The 24,975-nt window shown below is 53.8% G+C and overlaps 1 protein-coding gene across 9 annotated transcripts in view; it reads right to left on the bottom strand.

Annotated features, from left to right (window-relative positions):
• The window catches only part of DGKD (diacylglycerol kinase delta), a 101,408-nt gene that overhangs the window by 14,935 nt on the left and 61,498 nt on the right, over positions 1 to 24,975 (bottom strand). For all 9 annotated transcript variants that reach the window (XR_012507204.1, XR_012507205.1, XR_012507208.1 and 6 more), the window contains 18 exons: positions 19,130 to 19,234; positions 18,721 to 18,853; positions 17,767 to 17,873; positions 17,259 to 17,384; positions 16,971 to 17,073; positions 16,207 to 16,369; positions 13,656 to 13,764; positions 10,555 to 10,694; positions 9,552 to 9,636; positions 8,559 to 8,653; positions 8,352 to 8,451; positions 7,997 to 8,276; positions 6,541 to 6,690; positions 5,530 to 5,658; positions 4,546 to 4,642; positions 2,508 to 2,618; positions 868 to 964; positions 657 to 764 (listed from right to left, as the gene is read on the bottom strand). Coding sequence is in view for 4 of the 9 variants with exons in the window: in XM_074364510.1 (XP_074220611.1) it covers positions 657 to 764; positions 868 to 964; positions 2,508 to 2,618; positions 4,546 to 4,642; positions 5,530 to 5,658; positions 6,541 to 6,690; positions 7,997 to 8,276; positions 8,352 to 8,451; positions 8,559 to 8,653; positions 9,552 to 9,636; positions 10,555 to 10,694; positions 13,656 to 13,764; positions 16,207 to 16,369; positions 16,971 to 17,073; positions 17,259 to 17,384; positions 17,767 to 17,873; positions 18,721 to 18,853; positions 19,130 to 19,234 (2,238 nt within the window). In the remaining 5 variants the exon portion in view is untranslated. The remainder of the gene's footprint in view (positions 1 to 656; positions 765 to 867; positions 965 to 2,507; positions 2,619 to 4,545; positions 4,643 to 5,529; positions 5,659 to 6,540; positions 6,691 to 7,996; positions 8,277 to 8,351; positions 8,452 to 8,558; positions 8,654 to 9,551; positions 9,637 to 10,554; positions 10,695 to 13,655; positions 13,765 to 16,206; positions 16,370 to 16,970; positions 17,074 to 17,258; positions 17,385 to 17,766; positions 17,874 to 18,720; positions 18,854 to 19,129; positions 19,235 to 24,975) is intronic.

The following is a 24,975-nucleotide window of genomic DNA, read 5'->3' as shown; positions in this document are numbered from 1 at the left end:
GTGGGCTGAGTTAACATGTGCACAGTGCTCAGAAGAGCGACCAGCACGTGTCAAGCACACAGTTAGTGTTAACCTTTATCAGTAGCTATTACACACAAAGGAGCCGGGCCTCTGGCTAAGACTAGCAATGCCTTCCACGTCCTCAGCACAGATTCCAAACTCCTTCCCTGGCTCGTGCAGCCCCATGTGAGTCCTAACCTCCATGCGCTCTGCCCCGGGCACACACCATCAGAGGACCCCTCCCGGCACCAGACCATGCCTGACCACCAGATCTTCACATACGCTGTTCCTCCTACCCCCTGCTCCCACTGTCCCCCGAAAACCACCATAGCTGGCCAACCCCAAGTCACCCTCCAGGTTTGGGTGTAGATGACCCTCCTCCTGGAAGCCTTCCCAGATAGCCCCCAAATCAGGGCTATGCCACACCTGCGACCACACCTGCCCTGCTCGGCCTCCCCTCTTCTGAGGTGGGGTCCTGTCTGTCTTTTTCCCACTGCGCCCCCACTGCCAGCACAAGGGCATGTTCATCCCTCCCTCTGCTTCACCAGCAGAGCCCCACCGGGGCCCAAAGCAGCCGACACTCCTGAAGCAACTGCCTCCCTGGTGACCTCCTGCCCCGCCCCATGAGCTCAGGGCCGCCCGCACCCCGTACGCACATCGTCTTCCTTGGTGCCCCCCCAGAAGTTGGTGCCCCCGGCGTAGCTGGGAATGTTGAGCACAGCAATCCCCTGGAGACTGGGCAGCGGGATGGGCCGTCCATCACACTGAGCAGGAGAGACGCGGGGCAAGGAGAGAAGGGGGATGCAGCGTCAGCCAGGGCTTCCTCCCAGCGATCTGCCCAGGGCAGGAGGTGGACCTCGCGCTCACCTCCAGCAGGACCTTCTGCTCCAGGTTCTTATAGGTTCTGTGCAGCAGCTCCCTGGTGCCGAGGACTCCATACCACATCATGTTCTTGGTTCGACTCCTAAGCATGGAAAGCAAAGGACTGACGCGGGTCTCAGTTACCCACAGCCGCTGCTGCCAAGGGTAGGAATGTGTAGGCACCTCCTCCCAGATCCGTCACACTCGGCCATCACTTCCAGCCGTGACACCACAGGACAAGGAAGGATGGGTCCCTGTCACGTGTCCAAGTGGGATGTACTAGAGACACGTTTACTGACAGGAAATTCTGCCAAAAAGTAACAGTTCCAAGAAAGTAATCATACTCTCAAAAAGTTGAAAATTTAAGACCACATTACAGAACTTCACGAAAAAGTATGAATCATGATTTTTCCAGCTAAAAAATTATGCTTATGTAGAAAACTTGGAAAGTGCAGACAAGCACAAGGGAGAAAATAACCTTCATACCCCACGTCTGGAAGCACTGACAACAGGCGCCCCAGGGTGGCTCCTCAGTCCTCCCGAGGACTTGGGTGTACAGCTGGAACAGTCACCACTCACGGGGCCCGGCACCCTGAGCAGGTGCGAGCACATCACTCATGAGTCAACCCCTCTGACAAGGGGCTGCCTGTTCCCACGCCTGAGCCCCACAGAGTGCGCAGCACGGGCCCTTGGTAAACGCCTCTTTGCCCACGTTCCCAATCACTTCTTCAGGACAGATGTGTAGAGGTGGAATTTTCTAAGCAGACCTTCTCAAAGATACAAACTCAGGGAAGGTGATACCAGGGCCCCAAGGTTCTAAAAACACCACACATGGTCTTGCCCCTCACTGGTTTGTTCTGCCGGATTATATGCATTTTAATGCCTTTTCAGTTACGAGTGGACTAACAGGGGTATTTTCAAATGATTCAGGCCCCATCACGTGCTGTGTAGCAGGGCTGCCCCTGCGACCTCTGAGCCTTTCCCGTCACTCAAGAGTCCCAGAGCTCTAAGGTTTTTGAGTTCTTATGCCTGATTTTGTTTTCCTAGAAAGGTCTGACCACACAGAACTTGGGAGGACCACCAGGCTACAACCTGGGCGTGAGTGTGACCCCCCCACCAGGAGACAAGGGCACCTGGCAGGGGCAGGTCTGCAGGCTCCCCCGCAAGGGGCCCCGACCCCTACGTCAACGGCTGTCCTCTGCCCCAACTCCGCACCAGCCCGTCCCTGTCTCCAGGCCCCCTGGAACGTCACAGATGCACCGCCTCGCCCTCCAGGCGCTCACTGCGGGGCAGGGAGGGAGACATTGGCTCTCCACTTCCCCTTCCGTTCCTCCCAGAGGAGAGGAACATCTAGCTCAGCCCAAGAGGAAAGCCTTCCCCTTTCTCTGCGTCCTCTCCCCAGGCGGCAGGTGTGAGTACAGGGCAATTTAGGATGAGGACCTGAACGCCCCAGGGAAGCCCCTCAGGGGCTCTTCCTGCTCCAGAGCCAAGCAGGGCCAGCCCCGACCCTGCCTGCGACGCGGCTGCCTGGCGGGCGTGGCCACAGACACACAGGCGTGAGTCCCCTCCTGGCTGCGCACACCCTCTACACGCTGACCCAGGGGCGACCTCGCGCAGAGGGGAGAGGCAGGGAAGCCGCCTCCCACCTGCACTTCTCCGGGTGCTCATCACGCTTGTTGTTGAAGTCCAGGGAGATCTTCGCATCCAGGCCGATGCCGAAATAGTTGTTCATGACGCACTTCTCGGTGTAATACTCTCTGCAAAGCGGGGTTTCGGGCCAGTCAGAACCACCCCGCACAGGAAGTCTCCTTCACAGACCCCCACCCTCTGCGTGTTTCTTCCTGAGAGCAAAGCGTAGCTTTCTGGGGGTAACGGTCTCACATACCATATAATTTCCACATTTAAAATGTACAATTCAATGATTTTTAACAAATTCACAGAGTCATGTAACCATCACTACAATTTTAGAACATCCCATCACCCCAAAATGAAAGCTTACACCCTTTGGCCATCAGCCCCGACCCCTCCCCAGCCCCAGAGACCACTAATCTGCTTTCCATTTATGGACTGCCAATTCTGGACGTTTCCTACAAATGCAATCACACAACATGCTGCCCTTTGCATCCAGCTCTGGCCACCGAGCATGTGTTCAGAGCTCATCCGTGTTCAGTACCACGTCCCTGCTAATGGCCGAACAGCATTCCTTCCATCGCAGGGAGCACCACATTTGTTCATCCGTGTCTCGGCGGACAGACATTGGGTTGTTCCACTGCTGGGCCCTGATTTGTGAACACGTGTACACACGCTTCAGTGTGCACGTGCTTCTGTTTCTCTCAGTGGGCCCCAGGAGTGGAACTGCTGGGCCACGTGGCCACTCTGGGCTTTGAGGACGCGCCAGGCTGTGTTTAAAGCGGCTGCACCACATCACGTTCCCAGCAGCAATGTTAACCTGATGACATCCGGGGCAGACATTCACGCATGCTTAATCCCAGATCACAAAACGTCCCTAGACCCAAAGTCTCCAAATTTGAAAACGTCCATCCCAGCCCCACGTCCCGGGCCTACTGCTGGTGAGACTTCACTCCAGCGCCTCACTCCCATGGGTGACCCCTGGCACACCTCATGGGGGAGGGAAGAGACAAGTCTGTGTCTCCCCAGGGGAAGGAGAGGCCCCTCCCTGAAGGAGGAGACCAACAGCCTTCGCTGCTGGGCGTGCAGCTTCTGTGATCTCAGATGACAGACACAGACGTCTGGTTCAAGGCCCCTGGGGGCGCTGCTCATGGGAGGTACAGCTCTGGCCTCGTGAGGAAAACAACATGAGGAAGGGCCGGGATCAGAGCCCCCTGAGGCCCTGGGAGAGCAGACAGGAGGGTGGTGGTGTTAGGCGGGGGACGAGGACGCTGAGGCACGCAGCAGGCCGGCACCGGAGCAGGGATGTGAACAGAGGCCACTCTCGGCTAACTGGTACCACTGGGCACGCTTTCAGCTCTGCTTTCCAAAACCCAGAGTCTCTAAACCACACTCTCCCCACCACGCCAAACACACAGGGTTGGCAACTTGAAAGCAAGTGCCATCAGCCACCAGCTGCCCAGAACTTGCTATCAGTCAGCAGAAAGGAAAATCTTTTCCTGGGCTTTCAAAGTACCAGCTGTCCCCGCAACGACCTCCGCTCACACAAGAGCAAGCTGTGTGGCGGCGCTCACCGCCGTGGACGCTGGGCAGAGGGCAGAGCGGCATCGGAACCTTCTTCCCGGAGCCTGAACCCAGGACAGCGTCTCCCTGGGGGCCACGAGGAGGAGCTTCCCGCCAGGGGTCCACGACCGTGACACTAACGGGGGAGCAGCAGACCCACAGGAAGAAGGCAGGGTGCGGGGCCAGCAAGGACACTGGAGAGGACACCACCACCTGTTCCCAGCAGGGTTTCCGGACCTGCGAAACCTCAGGATGTCGGGCACATTCGGGAGCCAGGGACGCGCCAGGCTACGTCCCAACACAGGACGTTCCCAACCACGGCCTGCAGCTGAGGCCTCACAATTTCTAGGTTTTCCTTATCGGTTAACACCACCAGCTGGGAAAAGCTCACCTAACCCACTGCTCACAGATCTCTCTAATGAATTCTGAACCAGTTCTCTATACTCCAGCATTTGGTTAACAGCGTGCCCGCTTGGTTTAGCCCATACTCACAGGTTCTCTGGTTCAGAGTTAAAGGGGTCAGCGTTAATCAGTAAGCGACTGATGACTGAACCTCCGGGCAAGGAACCAGACATCCCGGCCCGAACACCTGTGAGGGAGGAAACAGGGAGACGGCACTGGCTGGGGGCTACTGAATCACAAGAAACGGGGTCCCTGAGGCTGACAGACACGTTCTTCAGAAGATTATTATAAAAAGATGTTTCTAAAATAACGTATAAAGTGTCCAAATTTTGACAATTAATAGTCTCAGGTCAAAAATCACTATCATAAATCCATATTCACAGAACAAAAATAAACACTGGGTGGTATGAGATACATTAGAAAACAGCTTATCAAGATAGTTCTTGTTAAACTTAACGATCTCCACCCAAATGACCTTGCACTACAACGAACTTAGGTGCAACCGTATGGCTTTATAAGGCTGATTTATGAGAAAAGCTGACCATCAAGGAACATCCCAGGTGACCAGCACCCTCAGAAGAGCTGCGCCTTTTATAAACATTTAAATTATAAATATTTAGGCTGAGATGGAACCCTGCTTTTGAACATTCTGACAATTCATTCCTTCCAATAACATCTCTGTTGCTGATTAACCAAATACGACTCAGCCTCTTCTCCCATGAACTTCTGGAATTTTCTTTCTATTCAGCTGAGGTTCACCTAGAAATTGCCAAATCACTGATGGAAGCAGACAGTGTGGCACATGCTCTACTGGCCCAGGAGGCCTCAGGAGGCTCCCTGAAGCTGGTTAAGGGGGGTCTTATCAGCAATCTCAACCCCTGGTACCATTCCTTCCTGGTGAAGACACGAAGCCCCATCCCAGCTCCCCCGACTTCATCCTGCCCAAAAGGCAGGCAGGCGAGGGGCCCAGGGCCTTGCGGGTCGGCAGGTTAGCACCCCGCCTACGCCCCTCCCCCAGACACGCAGGCTGCAGTGCGGTGCTGGTGACCCTGGCCCACTGGGGGGGACACTCACTCGGGAAAAGGATCTTGGTGTTCAGTGCTGGCAGGCCGTCCCGGTTTCCTGACTGTGGAGGAAGAGAGGCTGAACCGCCCAGGGACAAGCTTCCTTTGCTTATCAGCTTTTCACACGGGGACTTGGACACTATAAAAACAGAACAGAAAATAAACCATCACTGAACACTAGGAGCATTCATCAGAGCAGTGACCAGGCGGAGGGGCCGAGGGAAGGAGCAGTGGTTACAAGCACTGGTTGCCTGAGGCAGAGTGTGAGTTAAGGAACGAGGCCCAGAGAGAGGGGAAGAGTAAGAGGGGACAGAGAGGTGGGTCAGTTCAGATGCCCCTCAGAGAGACACAGGCCATGAAGGGGGCTGAGGCTGCACTGACAAGACCGGGGAAGGGGGCAAGGGGCCAGCCCCTAGCCAGGCAGGGCTGCGGGGGTCCGTGCAGGCAGATGAGCTCTGCACAGGAATGAGCGTGGAGGGAACAGGCAGATTCCTCCCAGCAGCTTGTGAAGGCTACGAGTGGGGGCGCTGCATGGAGTCAGCGGAGACAGGGTGCCTCTTCACAGCAGAAGCCTGAGCTGGAGGGCTGTTCCAGAAGGGTAAGGGTCCCCAGGTGGCTGGCCCATAGGGCTAGCGGGCACCTGGCCACCTGAAGCAAACTGCACGCAGCGCTTGGCTGGCTGCAGGCGGGAGGCCCTGAGCCCTGGGTTAGGACCCTGGGGGCACAGGGAGGTCCCGCTGGCCCTGCGCCCAGCTGGGCCTGGGCGCACAGGGAGGTCCTAAGAGAGTGCAGGCTCAGCAGTAAGGCCCTTCCCTGTCGAGGGTCCCGCCTGCGGGGCCTTCACCCGACAAGCTGTACACATCAGACACGCGTGGGAACAAGTCGTGTGTTTCTGACCTTTTCCACCGCCAGCTGGCCACGGCAACTGTAAGGAGGCACCCTAAAGCTCCCCAGGACAAGCTTCTGACCATCACAGAACCAAAGGCCCACGCAATGCCACAGGCCACCAGGGCCGCTGTACCTTTGCGGAGGCTCCTGCCCTTGGCAGCGCCGTAGCTCTCGCCCCGGCCCACTCTGTCGTCCGACTTCAGGTCCTTCTTCTCCTCCGACTCAGAGAGACCTAACGCGTACCCCTCCTGCTCCTGGGTCTGGGCGTTCTGCTCATCGACAGCTGCACAAGGAAAAGGCATTTGTGCCTGAGCGCGAGGATACGAACCCACAGATGCTGGCGGCTGATGGGGCTCCTGGCGCACACGGACTCCCTCCTCCTCTCACCGATTTCCCTGCAGACCTCGTCTCCGCCGGGGGCTTAGACCCGAAGCTTCCCCCTCAGCCCGGCACACTGCAGCACAAGAGGCACCTGGGCTTTTGTGCCAACAGGCTGGGGAGGAGGAAGATATGGGGGGGAAGGGGTGACAGGGTAGGAGCCCGAGCAGCCCGGAGGGGAGCGCGATGAGGGCCCCGCCTGCCGTCAGCAGGAGTAGGGCCCCATGCACACAGCAGTGTGCAGTGGAGGTCACGACCTTATTGTTCTCCCTGTGAGATGCAGGTCGATCCGCTCAGAGAGAACCAGGTCAAGAGAGAGCGGGAAAGGTGTGAGGTGGGTTTTAACAGGTGATGAGAGAGCAGACAGACCGAGGCCAAGAAAAATCTTGAGGAGGGACCTCAGGGTCCGGGTGGGGCTGGAGGCAATGAAGGTCACAGGTCAATGTCAGGTGCATGTTTTTCAGTGTTCTCAAAGTTTAGGGAATGGAGTCTAGAAAAAGGGAGTGATCAACCGGGCAAGTCTCGAATCCTGTGCAAGACTGCTGATCGGGGACAGCCAGCGGTGGCACCCTGGACGTGGGGCTGACCTGTCCAGGTCCCAGGCCCCCTCCACCACTGCAGCCAGCACCTGCCCCAGACACCACGGTGCAGAGGCTCCTCCCACTTCTCTGACCACCACCCCAGCTCACCTGGCCTCTGATCCTGTCCTAGCCTTTCTTTCCATCAACTGACCTCGTCCACCATCTCTGGCCCGGGCCCACCTCCCTTCTGGGGACAGGGCCTTCCTTTCCAGGTGTCCTCAGAGCTCCTCGGTTCTCAGCACCAGGGTTCTCCTCAGGCCCCCACCCCGGGGGCAGCCCCACCTCTAACTGGACAAGGCCGAGCTGCACACCCCATGCCTGCCAGGCTGCTCCTGGGCAGAGCCATTGCAGGGTAGAACTCCTCTCCAGGGAGTAGGTCCCCCAACACGCTCGCTGCCTGTGACCACACGAGGCACCTTTCCACCAGCTGGGGGCGCCCTCTCGGATCTGCTGGCCACTCGGACACTAGTGTGGGGAGTAGGCTCTGGGGAAGGAGGTGCTATCCCCCGACAGGCAGCCCAGAGTCGCCTGCGTGGCTCTTAATAGGCATGCTGTCTCACCACGTTCAGGAAAACGGGGATGGGCCGGTACTCGCCTGAAGAAAGCCCCTCTTATCAGGAGACCAGCTACCTTTCTCTGTGTGTTCGATGATCTGACGAATCGCCTTCTTCAGGCTGTTGGCTCTCAGCATGAGCTGCTCCCGGGGACGGAAGATCTGCGGCCGGGCCGGGCACACTGACCCCACGGGGCGGTCCCCAGTGGAGCTGGAGCCGCAGCCGCTGCCGGCCCCATCCCCGTCTTCCACCTCCTCAGCAATGGTGGGGGGTGGCGTGGGCAGAGAGGACGAGGCCTGGGACTCATCATCCAGGGTCTTGAGGAGTGAATCCAGTTTCTCTTTCAGGACAGAGCACTGGGTGGGGATAAAGGAAGGAGTGGAGGGGGTGCCGCTCCGCCCCGACACCCCAACCCAGGGGCCGGGACGGACCTTCTTGGCCATGACCTCCGACTCCTCGGAGCTCTCGGTGGTCTTCTCATAGGCTTTTCCCACCCGAGCCACGAAGTCCTTCACCGTCTCGCAGAGCACCCTGTGGGAGGAAACGCGGAAAGAGGCTTCTAGAGAGACAGTTCCGGCTGGGAACCGGGCGTCCGGGGCGGCTGACCCCTGGCTCCCCCGAGGCCACTGGGCACTCACTTGGCCGATGAGATCACCACCGAGTGCTGGTCGGAGGTCAGGATCTTAGAAAGATGGGCCGCGACCGAGTCTTCATAGAAGAGAATCTGCTGCACCTGCAGTCAACCCCCCACAGGGCGGGAAGACCATCAGTCCCCAGATGGGAAACCTGGTGACCTCCTCCCCTGCTTCTCCTGCCGGCCCGGCCCAGCCCACTTCACACTAATCTGAAGGGTTTCAGAAGCCTCATGGGGCTGTGGACAAATGATCTTAACAAAAAAGAACACATTGCTAAAACCGCGTCAGCAGGTCGTGCTGCTTTAGTCTGAGGTCACATCACCAGCCTGTGCGGGGCCAGAACCCCGAGTCCCACTCCTCCTCGGCAGCACGGGCGAGAGCAGGGCTCGCTAACCCAGGCTTCACCCACAGTGGACAATACGTTTCTCTGCCTGCCTGGGAACCTGGCCCATCCCCTGCTCAGCCTACTGCTGCCAGTGGAAGTGGGGCTCTCACCTGCGTGACCAGCCCTCTCTGTAGGCTGTGGCAACCTTGATTATTGACCAACAGTAAATATTTAGGCTTTGCACAAATATCCTTCCTCTCTCGAAATGTACAAACTACTCTCTGCTCGCAGGCCAGGTCAAAGCAGGCCTGGGCAGATGTGGCCTGGCGGCCATGGTTTACTGGGCCGCAGCCCTAGTCCACTGTCCCTGGCCCATCAGGGAGACAGGCCCCGGCAGAGCCTTCTCTCCTGCTCAGCCAGCAGCCAGCTTGCCAGCAGGTGTGAACCCAGCACTGCACCAGTCTGGACAAAGTCTGGGCCCCAAGAGAACCCCTAAATCACAAAATACCCCATAAGATGAAAACAAAGCTAAACACTGAACCAGCACAGACTAACTTCAAGGGTGGCGTGGATGTGGAGGAGGGACCAGAGCGCGAGATGAGGCTGGGAGGTGGGGGGATGGGTGGGGGGTGCAGAACAATGTGAGCACACAGTGGGGCCACTGGAAATACCTCGGAACCCTCACTCAAGTCTTCTGTGACAGTGGAAGAGGAGGCCGGCCGGGGCAGCTTGGTCTCGTAGGCCATGACGCTCCACCTGCACACACAAAGGGAGCTCTCAGCAGGTCGGCTCCAGCCCCCCAGGCAGGCCCTGCATTTCCCCCATGGCCTGGGGACCTGATCTTACCACAATTCTAACTTTATCTGTAAGCCCTTTACCTTGTCTCCCATGTCCCTAACCTGGCTCCTCACTTAGCTGAGAACAAATGTCACAACCAGCTGGACCCTGCAGGGCCCCTTAAGGAGGTGAAAGGTACCCCATTACGTTGTGTCGGGGAAAAAGCAGGGTTCCCCCTCTTCAGAGCTAAAATCACTCAGCCCGCAGCCAGCTCTCCCGGGGCTGTGGGCACTTCACAGCCTCCAAAGGCCTATAGGGCTCCTTCAACAGAAGAAATGGCAGAGGCAGCGGGAAGAGGTTCCAAATCACACCTGCTAATCACAGCTGCAGGATCCTCACAGAGACAACGAGGCATTTTCAGCAATACCGCGTTCCCGCAGGCTGTGGTCAGTGGGGTTTCGGACACGAGCTCAAACTAAAAGCAGCTCACTTGAGGAGGATGCCAAAGGATTTTTAAAGACACAGGGGATAATTAGCCAAAACTTAGATTCTTCTGGAAACACGGGACTTCTCAACCGTGTCCGATAAGGAGGCCTCTGCTGACAGATATGAAATGAGGCTGCAATGCCAGAGGAGACTGGGCCACCTCCTCTAATGGCCCAGAGGATCGGGCCTGGCCTGGTGAGAAGCCCTCTGCACTCTGGAGCGTGGTTCCTAACCTGCTCTGTTTGTTAGCTCTTTCATGATTTGATTACAAGATAAAGACCACCAGAAAAAAGACGTTCTGCTCAGGTCAAATTTTTGCAAGTAACCACAGAGGGCCTATGGTTTCCAGGGACCCGGGGTTAAGAACACCTGCTCAAGGGGGCTCGAGCAGCAGGAGAGCATTCCACTCACCTGTCCAGCATCTTGGTGCTAGCTCTCTCCAGCTTCTCCAAGATCTGCGGGAGCTGGGTGTCATCATCACAGGCCGAGCCCCAGCCCAGCACGCGAGCCAGGTCATTCCCGGTGCCAAGGGGCAGCACTCCCAGCTGACACTGGCAGACAGGGAGGAGGACACAGCATCAAACACCCTCCCTTTACTGCCTGTGTGTGAGGTCTGATCCGAAACGGTGTGGGGCTCTCATTCCAGGCAGAGCCACTGGGCAGGACAGAGGTCTCTCTAATCCGACAAAAACCCCTCCCTCGCCCCAGACCCGCTTCTCATCTGTTGCCGCATCTGACAGTCAATCTGCCACGACCTCCCTGACCTACATCCCCATCTCCGCAGCAATGGCCACAGCCCTGCCCCTGACTGCCAAGTCCCTGAGCCCCTAAAGAGTCATCCACGGCTCCCCTCTGCCTGCCCCTCCACCCAGCGCAGCATCTCACTAATGCCGAGATCACCTTCCAGAAACATCGTTAGTGTCGTCTTCCTGCCCTAACAACATCGTCAATGGCTTTAAGTCCTATCAAAACAGATGCCAGGACTTCCACAGCCTGGCCGGCAAACTCAAGCACGTCCTGGCACTCAGCCTACACCCCTCCACCTGCCTCTCCACAGAGACCCCATACACTGTTCAGGCCTCGCCCTCCACCTGGAATTCCCACCTCAGAGACCCCCATGGAAGCCCCACTGTGCCAGCTCAGCACTGAGGAAACTCCCTAGGCATGGGCTGCCTGAGAGCCTCCACCTCCAAGCCCAATACGCAGCTCACTGGTCCTCCCTGAGCCCAGTACAGCCCGCGGTCACCTGCCCCGCTGCCCTGCCAGGCACAGCAAGCTGGGCAGAGGCCCCACCTCCCCGAGCAGGTGAGGACAAGAAGCCCCAGCACGAGGCAGAGGGAGCCGGCACTGGCCTCCTGGAGCCTTAAAGAAAAGGAGCAGGCAGTGGGGACAGAGCGGCGTTCCAGGAGAGATGACCCTGCCGCCACATCAGAGCTCAGCGAGGGGAGGGCAGTGAGAAGGAAGGAGGAGCCACACGGGGGCCTCTGATTAACTGCACTGTGAAGCCTGGACCTTATCCTCAGCCAAGGAGCCACTGCAGAGCGCTCAGCAAGGGCGCAGGAGCAGAACTCCTGAGGAAGGTCCTCGGGGAGGGGAGGCCCAACAGGAACTGTGTGTGACCGGAACTGCTCGAGGGGAGGACTCCAGGAGGAGTGGACAGACGGAGCCCAGGGTCAGCTGAGACACACTCAGCAGCACCCACCACTGTGCTGGACACTCTGGGTGGCAGGACTGAGCCCCAGGGATCCACCAGGAATGATGAGGGGAGCGAGGAAAAGGATAAAGAACTACTGGCAGGGCTCCCCGGCTTGGACATCTGCAGGATGGTATTTTCAGACTCCAAGGAAAGGAACGCGGGATGGGTGGCGCTGGGGGTCAGAGCTGGAACTGCCAGGCCTGAGGCGCTAGGAGACATCCAGCGAGGTCCGGGGCAGCAAGGATTTGGTCCTGGGCTCAGCTATGTCTCCAGGACAGAGATGGAGTAGAAGCCCTCGGGTGCTGAGAGGACTCGTGGAGAAGAGCGTGGGTAACAGGCGAGGCCGGGAGTCTGGAGGGTGGGCGGGAAGGGGCAGCCGGGAAGACGAGAACACCGAAGGGGATGGATGGAGTGACCAGAGGACCAAGTGCCACAAAGAAGCCAAAGGAGATGAATGCTCAGAGAAGTCAGCTGAATGCTTGAAAACCTGGATTCCTGACTCACGATAGTGACCTTGGCAACAATCCTGGAAGTGAACAAAACTGAAAATTGGACCTAAGTGTACTACTCTAAATTCACCACTAGGTGGCAGTGCTCTCTCCTGAGCAATGGGCCTCCCTGAGTTAAGGGCACACAGGCCGTCAATTCCTGTGCCCACAGCTAAATACTGACAGCACACGGCCCACCTCACCTACAAAGGCCACCAGCACACTGAAGGACAAGTGACAAACAAGGAGTTTACATCCCTAATATAACAATAATTCTTAGAAATCAATTTTTAAAAAGGTAAATAACACCCCAATAGAAAACTAGATTAAAAAACATGAACAGCTGATTCATTTAAAAATTCAGTTAACTGAGGATATGTCTGACTTCTCCAATATCAATGAAATAAGAATGGAACATACCGTTTTTTTGTCTACTAAGTTGGGCAAAAACTAAAAAGATGTACGGTGGACTGCATACGAGAAAAGGCAGTTTTATGAGCGTCAGGAATGTAAACTGGTACAGCCCTGATGGACAGCAGTCTGGCACTGCTTACCAAAATTTAAATTTGGGCGCTCTTCAAAAGAAGATAACTGGGAACGTGTGTACATGGTTTCCACCAGTATTGTCTTTATGAAGCAATCTAGGAGTCCAGCAATGATGGGAGATGCGCTAACCCAGGGCTGGTGCTGCCCCGCCCACTGGAAAACCATTTACTGGTGGAGCGAGAGGCACCCACAATATGTTGATTAAAAACTGATTTAAAACACACAGTGTTACTATACAATATGCTACTGTATGGGTGGCATGCGTCCATTTAAACAAAGCTGCGCTACACACTGTACCAGACACAGTTTGACGGAGAGAAGTCTGAAGGATAGTTACTGAAATAAACGTTAGCAGTGGTTATTTGGGAGGATGAGGGAGCTGGAGTAGAAAATCAATCAACACTTTTTTAAAAATCAGGAAAATCTATTTTTAATTTAATACCCAAAAAGAAGGCCCCACGAAGTCCAGTGAACCCCAACTCTGACCTAAAGTTCAAGTATACCTCTGAGCCCTGCTCAGCAGCAGGATGCAGCCGGCAGTAGATTACATCATCATCCAGTAAGGAGCTGCGCCCAGAGCTGCCCTTGCCTGGGAGTTTCGGGGACTGCAGGGTTCTTTTTGTCCAGCCCCTGGGCCCCACGACGCCATCAACCTCTCTGCTCTTCCTCTGAGACCTCGGAGCGGGGCCCCAGGGTACGAGGTGCGTCACCCGAGATGGCACAGCCTCTCTGTATTGGTGGCATCACTCTCCCTGGGGCTGGGCCCCTCCACACCCAAGTACCTGTTTGTGAAGGTTGAGGCTGTCGATTTCAGAGAGGACCCAACCAACACTGCCATCCCCACCACAAACGAGAATCCGGAACGTGTCAAACTTCTGGAATAAGCGTAAGCTGCGGAGAAACATAACGTCAATGAAATGAGGTCCATCCTAAGGGACAAATGATGGCCAGTTAGTCCTGACCTGAGATGCCCCCTCTGCACACCTCACGGCTGACCCCACCCTCCTGTGAAAAGGCCTCCTGGAGGCCAGAGCCCAGGTGTGCTCAGGCTCTGCCGCAGGGGCCTCCCATCCTCAGGCCCTGGCCCACTTCCCAGCCCCGCGCTCAGCCAGCACCTGCACAGACCGCTCAGGAGCCCGAGGCTGCAGGCTGCTGTCCACACTTTCCCTGTCCCTCTGAGCCATTCTGTCCTCCCAGGCGACTGACTCACGCTGCTCCCCCGTCTCCTTCCTGTGCGCCTCTTGGTCACCCTGCCCGCAGTGTCCCTCCCAGACACCTGCAGCCTCCGCTCACTCCCCAGCCTCTTCCTCAGTAGCCTTATCCCCACGTTGGCTTCAGGGGCCACTCAGATGCTGATGACCCTGAATGACCCGAATGACCCTAGTGATGCCCCCTAGGATTTCCCGGAGAACAGCACTTGCACTTGTCTACCAAGACATGCCGCCTGGGTGTAGCACGGCACCTCCTGGTCCTAGGTTTCCTTCCTCAGAGAAAGGCAGCACCACCACCTACCTGGTCACTGGGCCAGACCCCAGTGTCCCCTGAGTGCAGGCCTCCACTGCTTCTCTCATTACCCCTGCAAGAGCCTCCTACCTACTCACAGCTCCTTCAGGGCACCTCCAGTTTGTGCTTCTAGTGTCATCTTCCCATCTTCGGGTGTCTAGCTTTAGAAGTGGCTGCTTGTTTCCAGGGAAGATTCAAACCTCTCGGCCAGCACCCTGGCCCACCCCTCACTGCGTTCTCACCTCTGCACAGAGGGCTCCCCGCCATTAAAACTAACTCTCCCAAATGCTAGCCCAGTGGAGAAACTGAATGGGAGGAGACGCCCATTAGCTTCACAAGTCCCTCGGTTCCCAAAGAATTTGCAAACCGCACTGCCAGCGAGACAGGGCACCTGCCCTGGGGTGCCCACCCCCTGCAGGCAGGGCGCCACCTTCATGGGCCTGCCATCTAGCACAGTCCCAGCCAGAGAAAGGCCTCGGACAGCAGGCAGGCCCAAGTGACATGGCGTAAACGAGGCATAAACAGAGGTGAGGTCCTGAAGCAGCGGCTGCGCTGGCTCTCTGGCCGGGAGAGAAACCACCGCCTGTCCTTGAAGAACACGGGCCTCTCTAGGCCCCCTGCTCTCTGGAGAGGAGGGGACACGTTAAGGCCAGTAATTGGGAAGATGAAGCGGTATCTCTAAGTTCTGTTAGGAACAGTGAGATCAAGGCTGCTTCCCAGAAAGGGGAATGTTCTAAACCGAGCCCCACTGCACCTCTGTGGGTCTGCACCTAAGTGGTCCTGTCTCGTCCTTAACGCTGACTACAAACTCAAGGGCTTTTGTGCGTCTCAAAATGAATGTGTGCTCGTTCTCGGGTCCCACCACGCAGCCCGCCCGCCTGAGGCCGCCTCCCCGCCTCCTCTGACACCCCGGCGCGGGGGGAGCAGCAGCCTGAGCCTATTACTGCATCACCGCAGGGTGGGGTGCCCCCCTCGGCAGGGAGGAAGCCCAGAGGAGTGCCAACAGGCTGGAAAGCTGCCCTGGGTGACCATTCCCCAACTGTGCCTCGCTGCGAGGGGGAAAGCGACATGGCAGACCCCCAGCAGCCCCGTGCGCCTCCCTCTCTGCCCAGCCCCAGGCTCACATCACAGAAGCACCTGGCTCCAAAGCAACACACTCCCCAGAGCCTCCCAGGAGAACACACAACAGAGCACAGGCGCTTTCCATGACAAGCGCGCTGGACAATCTCCCTCCCACACCAGGAGGCCCACCTTGCATGGGTGCTTCCAAATGACGAAGGAGTTAGTTCAAATGCCAAAATTCTCAGAAGCACGTTTTCCACAAACCGATAAACTGTACAAAACTGGAAAGAACACCTGTGTGAAGCTTTTACTTTGCCCCAAACACTGGGCCTTGCACATCTGTCAGTGCACCTGCTGCTAAGGGAATGCGTGTGTCCTCCAAAATGAAAAACCCCTGTTTTGGCCTCACTGGAGAAAGGCCTCCTCCTCAATACTCAGCAGCCGCTGAAAAGAACGAGGCAGATCTGAAACTACTGACATCAAACCTGACCACACTGTTGTCTGCAACACCATTAAAAGCAGACCCCAAGTTTAAGAGTCTGTGTGCACACAACTGAAACACACACCGAAAGCTGGACGGACACGCAATTTTATGACCCGTTCAGAGTGGCATCTCTGCCAGTGGAATCTGGGGAGGGGATGGTTCAAGAAAAACAACTTCTATTTCCTATTTAAAATTTTCTGTATTTTTGAATTGTTAAATAAGGAGGCATTATCTTCAAACATTTGTTTAAACTCCAAGAAAGAGGTATTTTACAAGCTTCCTACCCAAGATGTGGTCCTCCGTTCATGAGGTCAAAGACCTGGGCAGGGTTCAGTAGCTGCTTGAATCTTCGGAGGAACTTCACACCCTGGTTGTCCCCACTTTTTGAATTGACAAAGACCAACAATGGACTCGTGCAGGACGGAGGACACGTGGCCTTCCAGAATCCTGGGTGTGAGGATGGAAAAGGACGGAAGAAAATTTGAGAGCCGTGAAAGACACCAGGGGCACTCTTCATCATGTAACAAGTAGACACCCCCAAGGGACCTATAACTTACATGTCCCCACCCAGGAAACCAGCAAGAGTGTAACTGACACATTCCCACAAGGCCATTCCCTGCGTGGAGGAAAGCGAGGCCCCGTGCAGTCCGACCCCACATTTACAGGACTCGAAACGTCAGACCCTGCTGTCCATCTGGCAGAGCTGACTTCCTAAGACACGTGCCCCAGGTTCCTGACCCAACACTGTTAAAGTGCATCATCATGTACCATCTGGACCAGTGAGAGCAGGCAGGGAAGCATGCTGCTCAGTATCAACTGCTAGGCGGAGACCAGCTGACGGACAGCTCGACTTCAACAGCTCGCGTCAAAGACACAGAAGCATCTTACACTTAGTTTCTACTCAACAGCCAAATGGATCCACCTGACCTCTTTCCGACCACCTCCCCAAACCACCACCCACAGTAACCAACTCCAGAGCGGGCACACGAGAAGGCCTGGAGAAAGAAGCACGAGGAAACACGAAGGTGAGGGAGCAGGTGGTACCCACCATCAGAATCGATGCTGTTGAGTGCGGTGGGTGGGATGACAGACACTTTGCACAGGCCCAGCGGGCACTTGCTCAGTAAGGACTCTTTACACGCCGTGTGCACCTGAAACATGGACCCACATGTCACAGGGGGCCACTGGCCTCCCTCCCACACACCAGAACTCTCCCCAGCCCCACCTCCAGGAGCAGGCACTTCCAGAGCCAGCGGCCTGTGTTCCCACCCAGGAATTCACCGGGATTCAGCAGAAGGATGGTGCCCGTGGCAAAAGCCCCAGCGGCCACACTCACCATGGCCTTGCACCAGAGGCAGCGCCAGTCCTGCAGGCGCAGCACGCTGCCACACGTCTTGTCGCACACCGTGCACTTAGCGCTCACGGGCAGGTTCCCCTCCAGCCACTGGTGTGGCATGGCGATCTGCAAACCACATACCGCGCTGGGGGCGGCCCCACAGCCCTCCCCACGGGCCAAGGGGGCCCTTGGCCAAAATGCTCCAAAATGAGCTTAACTAAGATGGTCTTCTCAGCACAGGGGTGGGGAGGGGTCTGCAGAGAGCTGTCCACAGCACCACTCCCAGGCCAGGGACCCGTGACTCACAGGGACCAGACAGAGCTTGGGGTGCAGTGGCCCACACGCCCCCAAATACCAGTGTGACCAACTCAAAGGAAACCCTGCCCGCATTCCTTTCGAGGAAGAGAACTGAGCAAAGGCCAAGGGGAGTGGGGACCTTCTGGCCCCAGCACTGGGAGGGCCATGCGGGGTCAGGAGCCCTGCCGCAGGGCCGGTCCCCCACGCATACCCCGTCCTCATCCTCAATGATGTCTTTCCCGATGGAGGCCAACGTGGTCCACTTGCAGTTACTGGTCGCACGCACAGCACAGCGCTTGTGGGCCTTAAATTTGCACACTGCGGGAGAATGGACACATTAACCCCGCCGAGCCTTGCTCCGGGGGGGCCTCCATGATGGAGGCAGCGGTCTGGGATGAACAGCCTGCTCTCTGGGAAAGCTGGGAACCAACATACATGGTTAGTCTAGTGATAAACTGTACCCAGGATACGGGCAGAGACTGATCACGGCGAGACCAGGCGTCCAGTCCAGCCCGGGGCCGGCAGGCTTTCTGTAGAGGGCCATACAGCAAGCAGCTCAGGGCTTCGTGAGCCAGCGCACACACGACTCTGCCCCCGCAGCACGAGGGCTGCCGCGGACCGTGATTCACATACAGACACTGACATTTAAATTTCACATGATTTTCTGTGTCACAAAACAGTAGTTGTCTTCTGATTTTTTTCTAACATTTAAATTGTAAAAACCATTAAGCTCACGGGCTGTCCAAACTCAGGCAGCAGGTGCAAATTGGGCAGAAGGCCACAGCTTGCCTTTCTCTGCTCCTGCCCACTGCTCCTGACCAAACGCTGCAGCCCCGCCCTCTAGATGTGGGAGATAATTTTAAATCCACAACCCAGTCTACCCAGAGAGGGACGGGGGCCGACAGATATTTTAAGTCTCTTTTCCTTCTGTGTCCCCTATGTTTCCTTTTCATATCTCATTACAACCACTTCCCTTTCTACTCTGTTCCATTACTATAAAAAAGTAATTTACCCAAGACCCCTCCGTAGGCAAAATAAATAAGCATGGAGTCATAAAAATCAGTTTGCTCCTGACTAGCCCAAGGTGACGATGTTCGGATCTCTAAGGCTTTGTTACGTCAAGCCTCAGGCCACCTTCCCCCAGAGGTTCACAAGTGGCCCATACCTTCACAGGACAGTCCGTGGGACGTGACCCCAGACAGAGCCTCACGGCACACGTTGCAGTAGGTCGGCCTCGCGTGGGAGCAGGCATACCAGTTGTGCGTCCCCGAGAAGTGGTCCATGCTGTACTGGCTGGGCTACAAGCGCGAACAAAGACGGCAAAGATAAGGCGGCCCTCTAAGAGCTTAAGTGATAGCTTAACACTCTGATACTCTGATGTGGTAATTTGGACGAGATTCAGTGAAGAATCCAAGGGAGGAGAGGAGGACGAGGGCGCTGTCTGATGGCCCGAAGGATGAGCCCCGAGCCTTCGGGCTACAAGGAGTGTGCTGAGAACGCTCCAGACCGCACAGCCCCAACGCGGCAGGACACTAAGGGGAGGGCAACAAGAAGGGGTGTTTTTCTTCTTTAACCTCAAAATGCTCCCTGTTCTGGACAGTCTTCAGTGCTGCAATCCAATCTTCCATTTCTTTTCTGTTATCAGCACACAGGATGAGTTTCCTACATGGAGTGATGACCTAGGAAAGAAATAAGAAACATATCCAATACAACCATGAGCAAAGGACAAATGCTAGTGACTATGAAAATTCTTTTTAAAACCTACTTTCACCGTATGCGTGTGTGTGTGTGTATTTTTCCTAACGAAGAAGTACTGTTTCATTCAGGTATCCGACCGAACAGATCAGAAAAATGGTCATCATGGGTCATTAAAAACCAGGAACAATCTCAAACCAAAAAGGCAATCAAATTTAGATTATACATTCCCTAAAAATCAATGTAAGTGGACATTTGCCAACTATCTACTGCTAGGACACAGTAACCAGCCATAGGAAATTCTCAAAAAAGGAGAAGAAAACACAGTTTCTATCGCTCTGAAGAGCTGAAAAACTGATCAGCACTTGAACAGCTCAGGGAAAGTCTGGTCCACAGTTACTCTGGGAATTTCATGAGCATTTCAAATGTATCATACATAAATGTTTTTTTAAAAACCTTTAATATATGACAACAGATCAACAACCAGCTACTATAGTCAGGCCTGAACAACTGAACTGGAAATCAGGTCACAAACTTGGTAATAATCAACAATTGAAAATTACATCGACAACATAAAAGAGTTTTCATAAATCAATAGAAAAAAAAAGCTATGAACTTGCATTTCACAGAAGAAATACAAAATGGCTAAAAAAGGAGTAAAAAGATGCTTGATCACTATAGTTGTTGAGGAACACAAGTGAAACAGAAACCATTCTTCACTTGTCAGACTGCCACAGTTCTTAAAGACAATAACCCAGTGTTGACCAAGGTGTGAGAGAAAAGAGTCCTCCTCAGGTACTAATAGAAGGCAGAGTATAAACGTTTTAGGGAAAAATCTGACAATGTCTATCAAAATTCTTAAAAGTTATAAACTTATACCTAATTTTTTTATAGTGATGTAAAATATCTACATGGTCTCAAAGGCAAATGGCAAAATAAGGCACAGCTTTTGTATGTGTCCTCTCATCCTGGTTCCCTCCCTCCCCCAAGTCGCTTTAGTAATAAATAAAGTGTGGTTTATCCTTCCATTTTTAAGACACATGCAAATACAAGTATATATTCATACTCTCTCCTTTCAAAACAGTAGCATACCACAGACACTATTCTCCACCCTTTGCTTGTTTAACTTAATCACAGTTGACCCTTGAAAAACACAGATTTGAACTGTGAGGGTCCACTTATATGCAGGTTTTTTTCCAATGGCAAACACTCCACAATCCGTGGTTGGCTGGATCAGCAGACGCAAACCGTGGACAGGGAAGAGCTGCAGCAAAGGAGAGCCGATTACAAATTATATGTGGATTTTCAACTGTGCAGAAGGCCAGTGCCCCTCACCCGGGGCTGTCCAAGGTCAAGTGCATGCATCCCGCCCATCACTCCCCAGCAAGGACGGCGGTTCCTCACTCTCTCCTACAGCTGCTCGGTTGCCTCTCTGCACAGTGGCACCAGAGTCCATTCAACCAGCTCCCTATTCATGGAAATTCTACATTGCTGTTTCAAAAGGAGCCACAATGAACAGCCTTTGCATGGATCTCTTCATATTTTTTACCGAGGTATTTTGGGGATAAATTCCTAGAAGCAGAACCGCCCTGACAAAGAATAAATGCATATGTAATTTTACTACTATTGCCAAATTCCCCTCCACGGGGGTTGTATCATTTGCATTCCCACCAGCAGTGTTAGGAAAACGTCTGCTTCCTCACGGATTCTCTGATAAAATATGTTATTTAACTTTTGGATTTTGCCCATCTTATAGCTTTCGTTTTTATTAGAAAGCTCTAATTTACGAACACTCAACTTAAGTCATTAGATGATCATTTTTCTGGTTCAGAAAATTTAGAAACTGTGTTTTATAGATGATCTCTTCAGTGACTTCCATAAACTTCCTACAAAGCTTAATCACAGAAGGGGACACTTAGAACCAGGCCACAAATGCACGATGCCGCTCATTCTTCCACAACCAGGGTAACTGGGACAAGTCCTCACAGAGGCCAGGGTGGGTGCAAGAAGAGGTAAGGCCAGGAGAGGGTGAGGGGAGATGGGGAGAAGCCGTGTGCCCTCCTCTGCTGGGAGGAAGGAGCTGCTCTTTCACGCGTGGAGAGCACCCGCCCACATCCCAGAGCCAACCACACACCCACCCCGCGGATGCTTGCTGAGTGTCTGCTCTGGACCTGGGCTTCCAAAGCCTGGCAGACGAGGTTCTTACTCACACAGGACTTACACTGGGGAGAAACAGACAAACCAGAAAGCAACTTTAGACACTGAAGATAAAGTGGGTCATTTGTAAGGAGGCAGTGGGTGCCCTGGACAGGGCAGTCAGGGAAAGCCACGGCAGGCTGGCAACTGCCAATGGCCTGGGGTCAGTGTATAGGGAATTTTCATCAGTAACTGTCCATAAAATCTCAGCAAACACTTCTTTATTATGCACTCGGGGTGAGTTTTAACATTTGAACAGCTTTATGAGCATAATAAATACAATTACAGAAAGACAGTAACTTATTTTGCATAACTCAAGGATTGTATTAGGAGTTACTCACTATGACATTCACAGAGGAGAACTGTGAGGTTTTTTTAATGCCCATTCTGCTTTAGGTCTTGTTTTACTCCTGTGACAACCTTAATGCAATGAAATGCCCACATTTTTCAGAACTCAGCTATGTCATCTGGGAAGACAGACCCGTGGGCCCACCATCCTCCACGTGCCAAAGGAGCGGGCTTTCCTGAAACAGCTTCGCGGGTACTGGGCACCACTGGGCAGCAAGTTATCAACAAAATGGTTGTGTTTGAAGACAGTGAGTTAGTGGAACAAATGATAAATGATGTCATCTCCTCATCTGTGCAACTGTTTACAGAGAATAATACTGACCAGCAGGTGAATGTCCAAGAACCTGGTTGTCAGTCTTTTTTTTTTTTTTTTTTTAAATTCTCATGCCTGTTTGAAGAAGCCTCAGACAGACTTGATCTGAACCCCACCTGGCCACTGACTGGCTGGCTCTCTTCCAGAAAAGGGGAGATGACAGGCTACCTGACAGGCTGCCCCAAGCTGAGTGGGAACAGACGTAGACAGGACCCAGCAGGGCCGGCACATGGTGCTCGGGGCACACCCCAGGCCTGAAGCCCTGCCAAGCTTGCAACTTGGAGCAGCTGCCTCCTGTCACTCAGCTGACAACTGGGGCTATTCATGGTGACGCCACCTCCTAGTGCTGTGAGGTCTGGGGCGGGGACCCGGCACAGTGCTGAGGCCGGCACCTCCTCACCCTCGGTGCTATTTCAGCTCTAGGTCCTGACTTTAGGGTATTTTCTATTTGACAGAAACAAAAGTTGGCTCTTCCTGTGGGCAACATCTTCCTGAGACCGTTCTGGGGCCAAAAGTCCACCTCCTAGCTCATGACTCTCTGATCACGCTCTACCACCGCCGAGACAGAAATCCGTATTTCCGTATTTCAAGACGAGTCATGATTGCCCCTCCCTCTCCCCCTGGTCTCCTGCAGGCTCCTCAGCAGCCTTCCAGCCCTGGGGAAGCTCCCCAAACCCTAGGGAGCAGGCCTCACACCCTGGGGCCCAATGGGAGAGGTGAGGGTGGGAGGGTCTCCTCAGGAGGAAAGGAACATGGGCTGTTTCTGAGAGAGAAGTCTTGGACAGAATTTCCTATTCCACCCCTTGGTTGTGGAGACAGAGCGGGCAGGACAGAACCCAGGAGAAAAGCAGGTGTTGGATATGACCAGGGCGGGAAGAAGGCAGGGTTCAGGGGAGAGGCCCTAAGGAGTAACGAGACTGCCCATCAGTTTGGACTGCAGCCAGCACTGTAACTCCCAGCAACCACGGAGTGGTGTGAAAAAGTTAGAACTCCCCAAAACCTCACCCTCACACGGAAAAGACTGTAGGGACCAAAAGATACACTGTATTTTCCAAGCAAATGTATACGGTAAGAAATAGCTCATAAAACTAAATGAACTTGAAAGGTAAATGCAAGTTAAACGTAGGGTATTAAAGTGAACTTGACAGGACAAATCAGTGACACCACCAAGACTGAGCAGGCTGGGCTGTGACTGGAACAAGCAGCCCCGGCACCAGGGGACAGAGCAGAGTAACACCACAAAGCAGGAAGACGGACAGCTATGTGGAAACCCATGAATTTGAGTGAAAGGCACACCACAGACCTCGAAGTCAGAAAACAAATGAAACAGAAAAGTCATCAAGAGGAAGAACAGGGAAAAGGCGGAAGCATTTCTCACAGGACCCTCTGAGGCAGGCCAGAAGCCCGATAAACAGATCTGAGTTCTTAGACACTGGCTGGAATTCTCCTGAAGGTAGAAGAACTTAAAAATCAGTAAGGAAAGAAGCAGAGCAACTAACAGGAAAAGGGACAAAAGACTTCAACAGTTATCTCACAGCAGTTACTTCACAAATGGCGAGTTCAGTACATGAAAAGGTGCCCAACTGCTTAGTTATCTGGGAAGTGGAAATTAAAACCCCAGTGTGATCCACCTTCCACAGCAGCTGAACTAAAAAAGCATTCGGTGTCAAAAGACACCATCAAGTGTTGGTGAGGACACGGAGCTACGAGAACTCTCCTACGGTGCTGCTGGGAATGCAGTCTGAGACAACTACTTTGGAAAACAGTAAAGCTGAACTTCCAGCCACCCTATAGCTCAGCAATTCACCCATGGGCCCAACAGAAAGACAAACACGTATCCTTCTCATCAAGACACAGGCGAGAATGTTCCTGGCACCGCTGCTCCTAATAGGCCTGCACTGGACACGACCCAGATGCCCTGTATTGGTAAAGCAGATAAATCAGCAGTAATATATTAATACAATGGAACTGCAGAGCAATGAGAATGAGCCACCTGCTGCTACCTGCCGTAGTGTGATGAGTTTCACAATGCTGAAAGAGGCAGACACAGTGAACACATATATTGTTGATATAATTTCATTATGCATTAATTTAAAAAAAAAAAGTAAATCTAATCTATGGGGTGAGAAGCTAGTTGCTTCTAGCAGTAGCTTTTGGGGAGAGGGGCACAAAGGAGAGCCACTGGGGGCTGCTAATGACTGTTCCTAGATCTGGAACATCTGTCAAGCTGTCTGTCTACTCAGTGCACTTTTATGCTGTATTTCAGTAAAAAGAATACAGAATTTGGAATAAAACTAACCATGTAACGGAATCAAAGTGGCATAGCTGCCCAGATCCTCAGACAAAGTCTGGCTAGTAAACTCAATGTATAAGAGAGAGGCAAAAGAAGACGGACACGAGAGACTGGCAGAGCTACAGTAAAATATTGGGTGCGTCCTAAACAAATGAAACAAGTGCTCAACCTTACTCATAAGATAAATGCAAATTAAAATTACAAGATACCTTTTTTTAACCTACAAAATTCACAGAGAAGTTTGATAACATGCTCTGGTGAGTCTCATACACTGAGATGTAAACAATGCAACTCCTCTGGAGAACATTTGGTGAAATGCAGCAAACCTTAAAACAGACACCTGTCTTAGCAATAGTGTTTCTACAAATATGCCTGCATGGGAACTGACATGGAGTACATACACGGTTATTCGTGCAAGTTCACTGTAAAGACAAAAGAAACAACTCAAATACTGACCAATGTATGACTGGGGGTGACATTCATATACTGGAAGACTACACGGCCCTAAACAGACTGAAGCTACTTACCCTTCATGCACTTACAGGGAACCACCTCTCAGACGTGCCGTTAAGTGC

Source organism: Camelus bactrianus, chromosome 5 (assembly GCF_048773025.1).
Source record: "Camelus bactrianus isolate YW-2024 breed Bactrian camel chromosome 5, ASM4877302v1, whole genome shotgun sequence".
Lineage (NCBI taxonomy): Eukaryota > Metazoa > Chordata > Mammalia > Artiodactyla > Camelidae > Camelus > Camelus bactrianus.
This window is presented reverse-complemented; position numbering and strand designations above follow the sequence as displayed.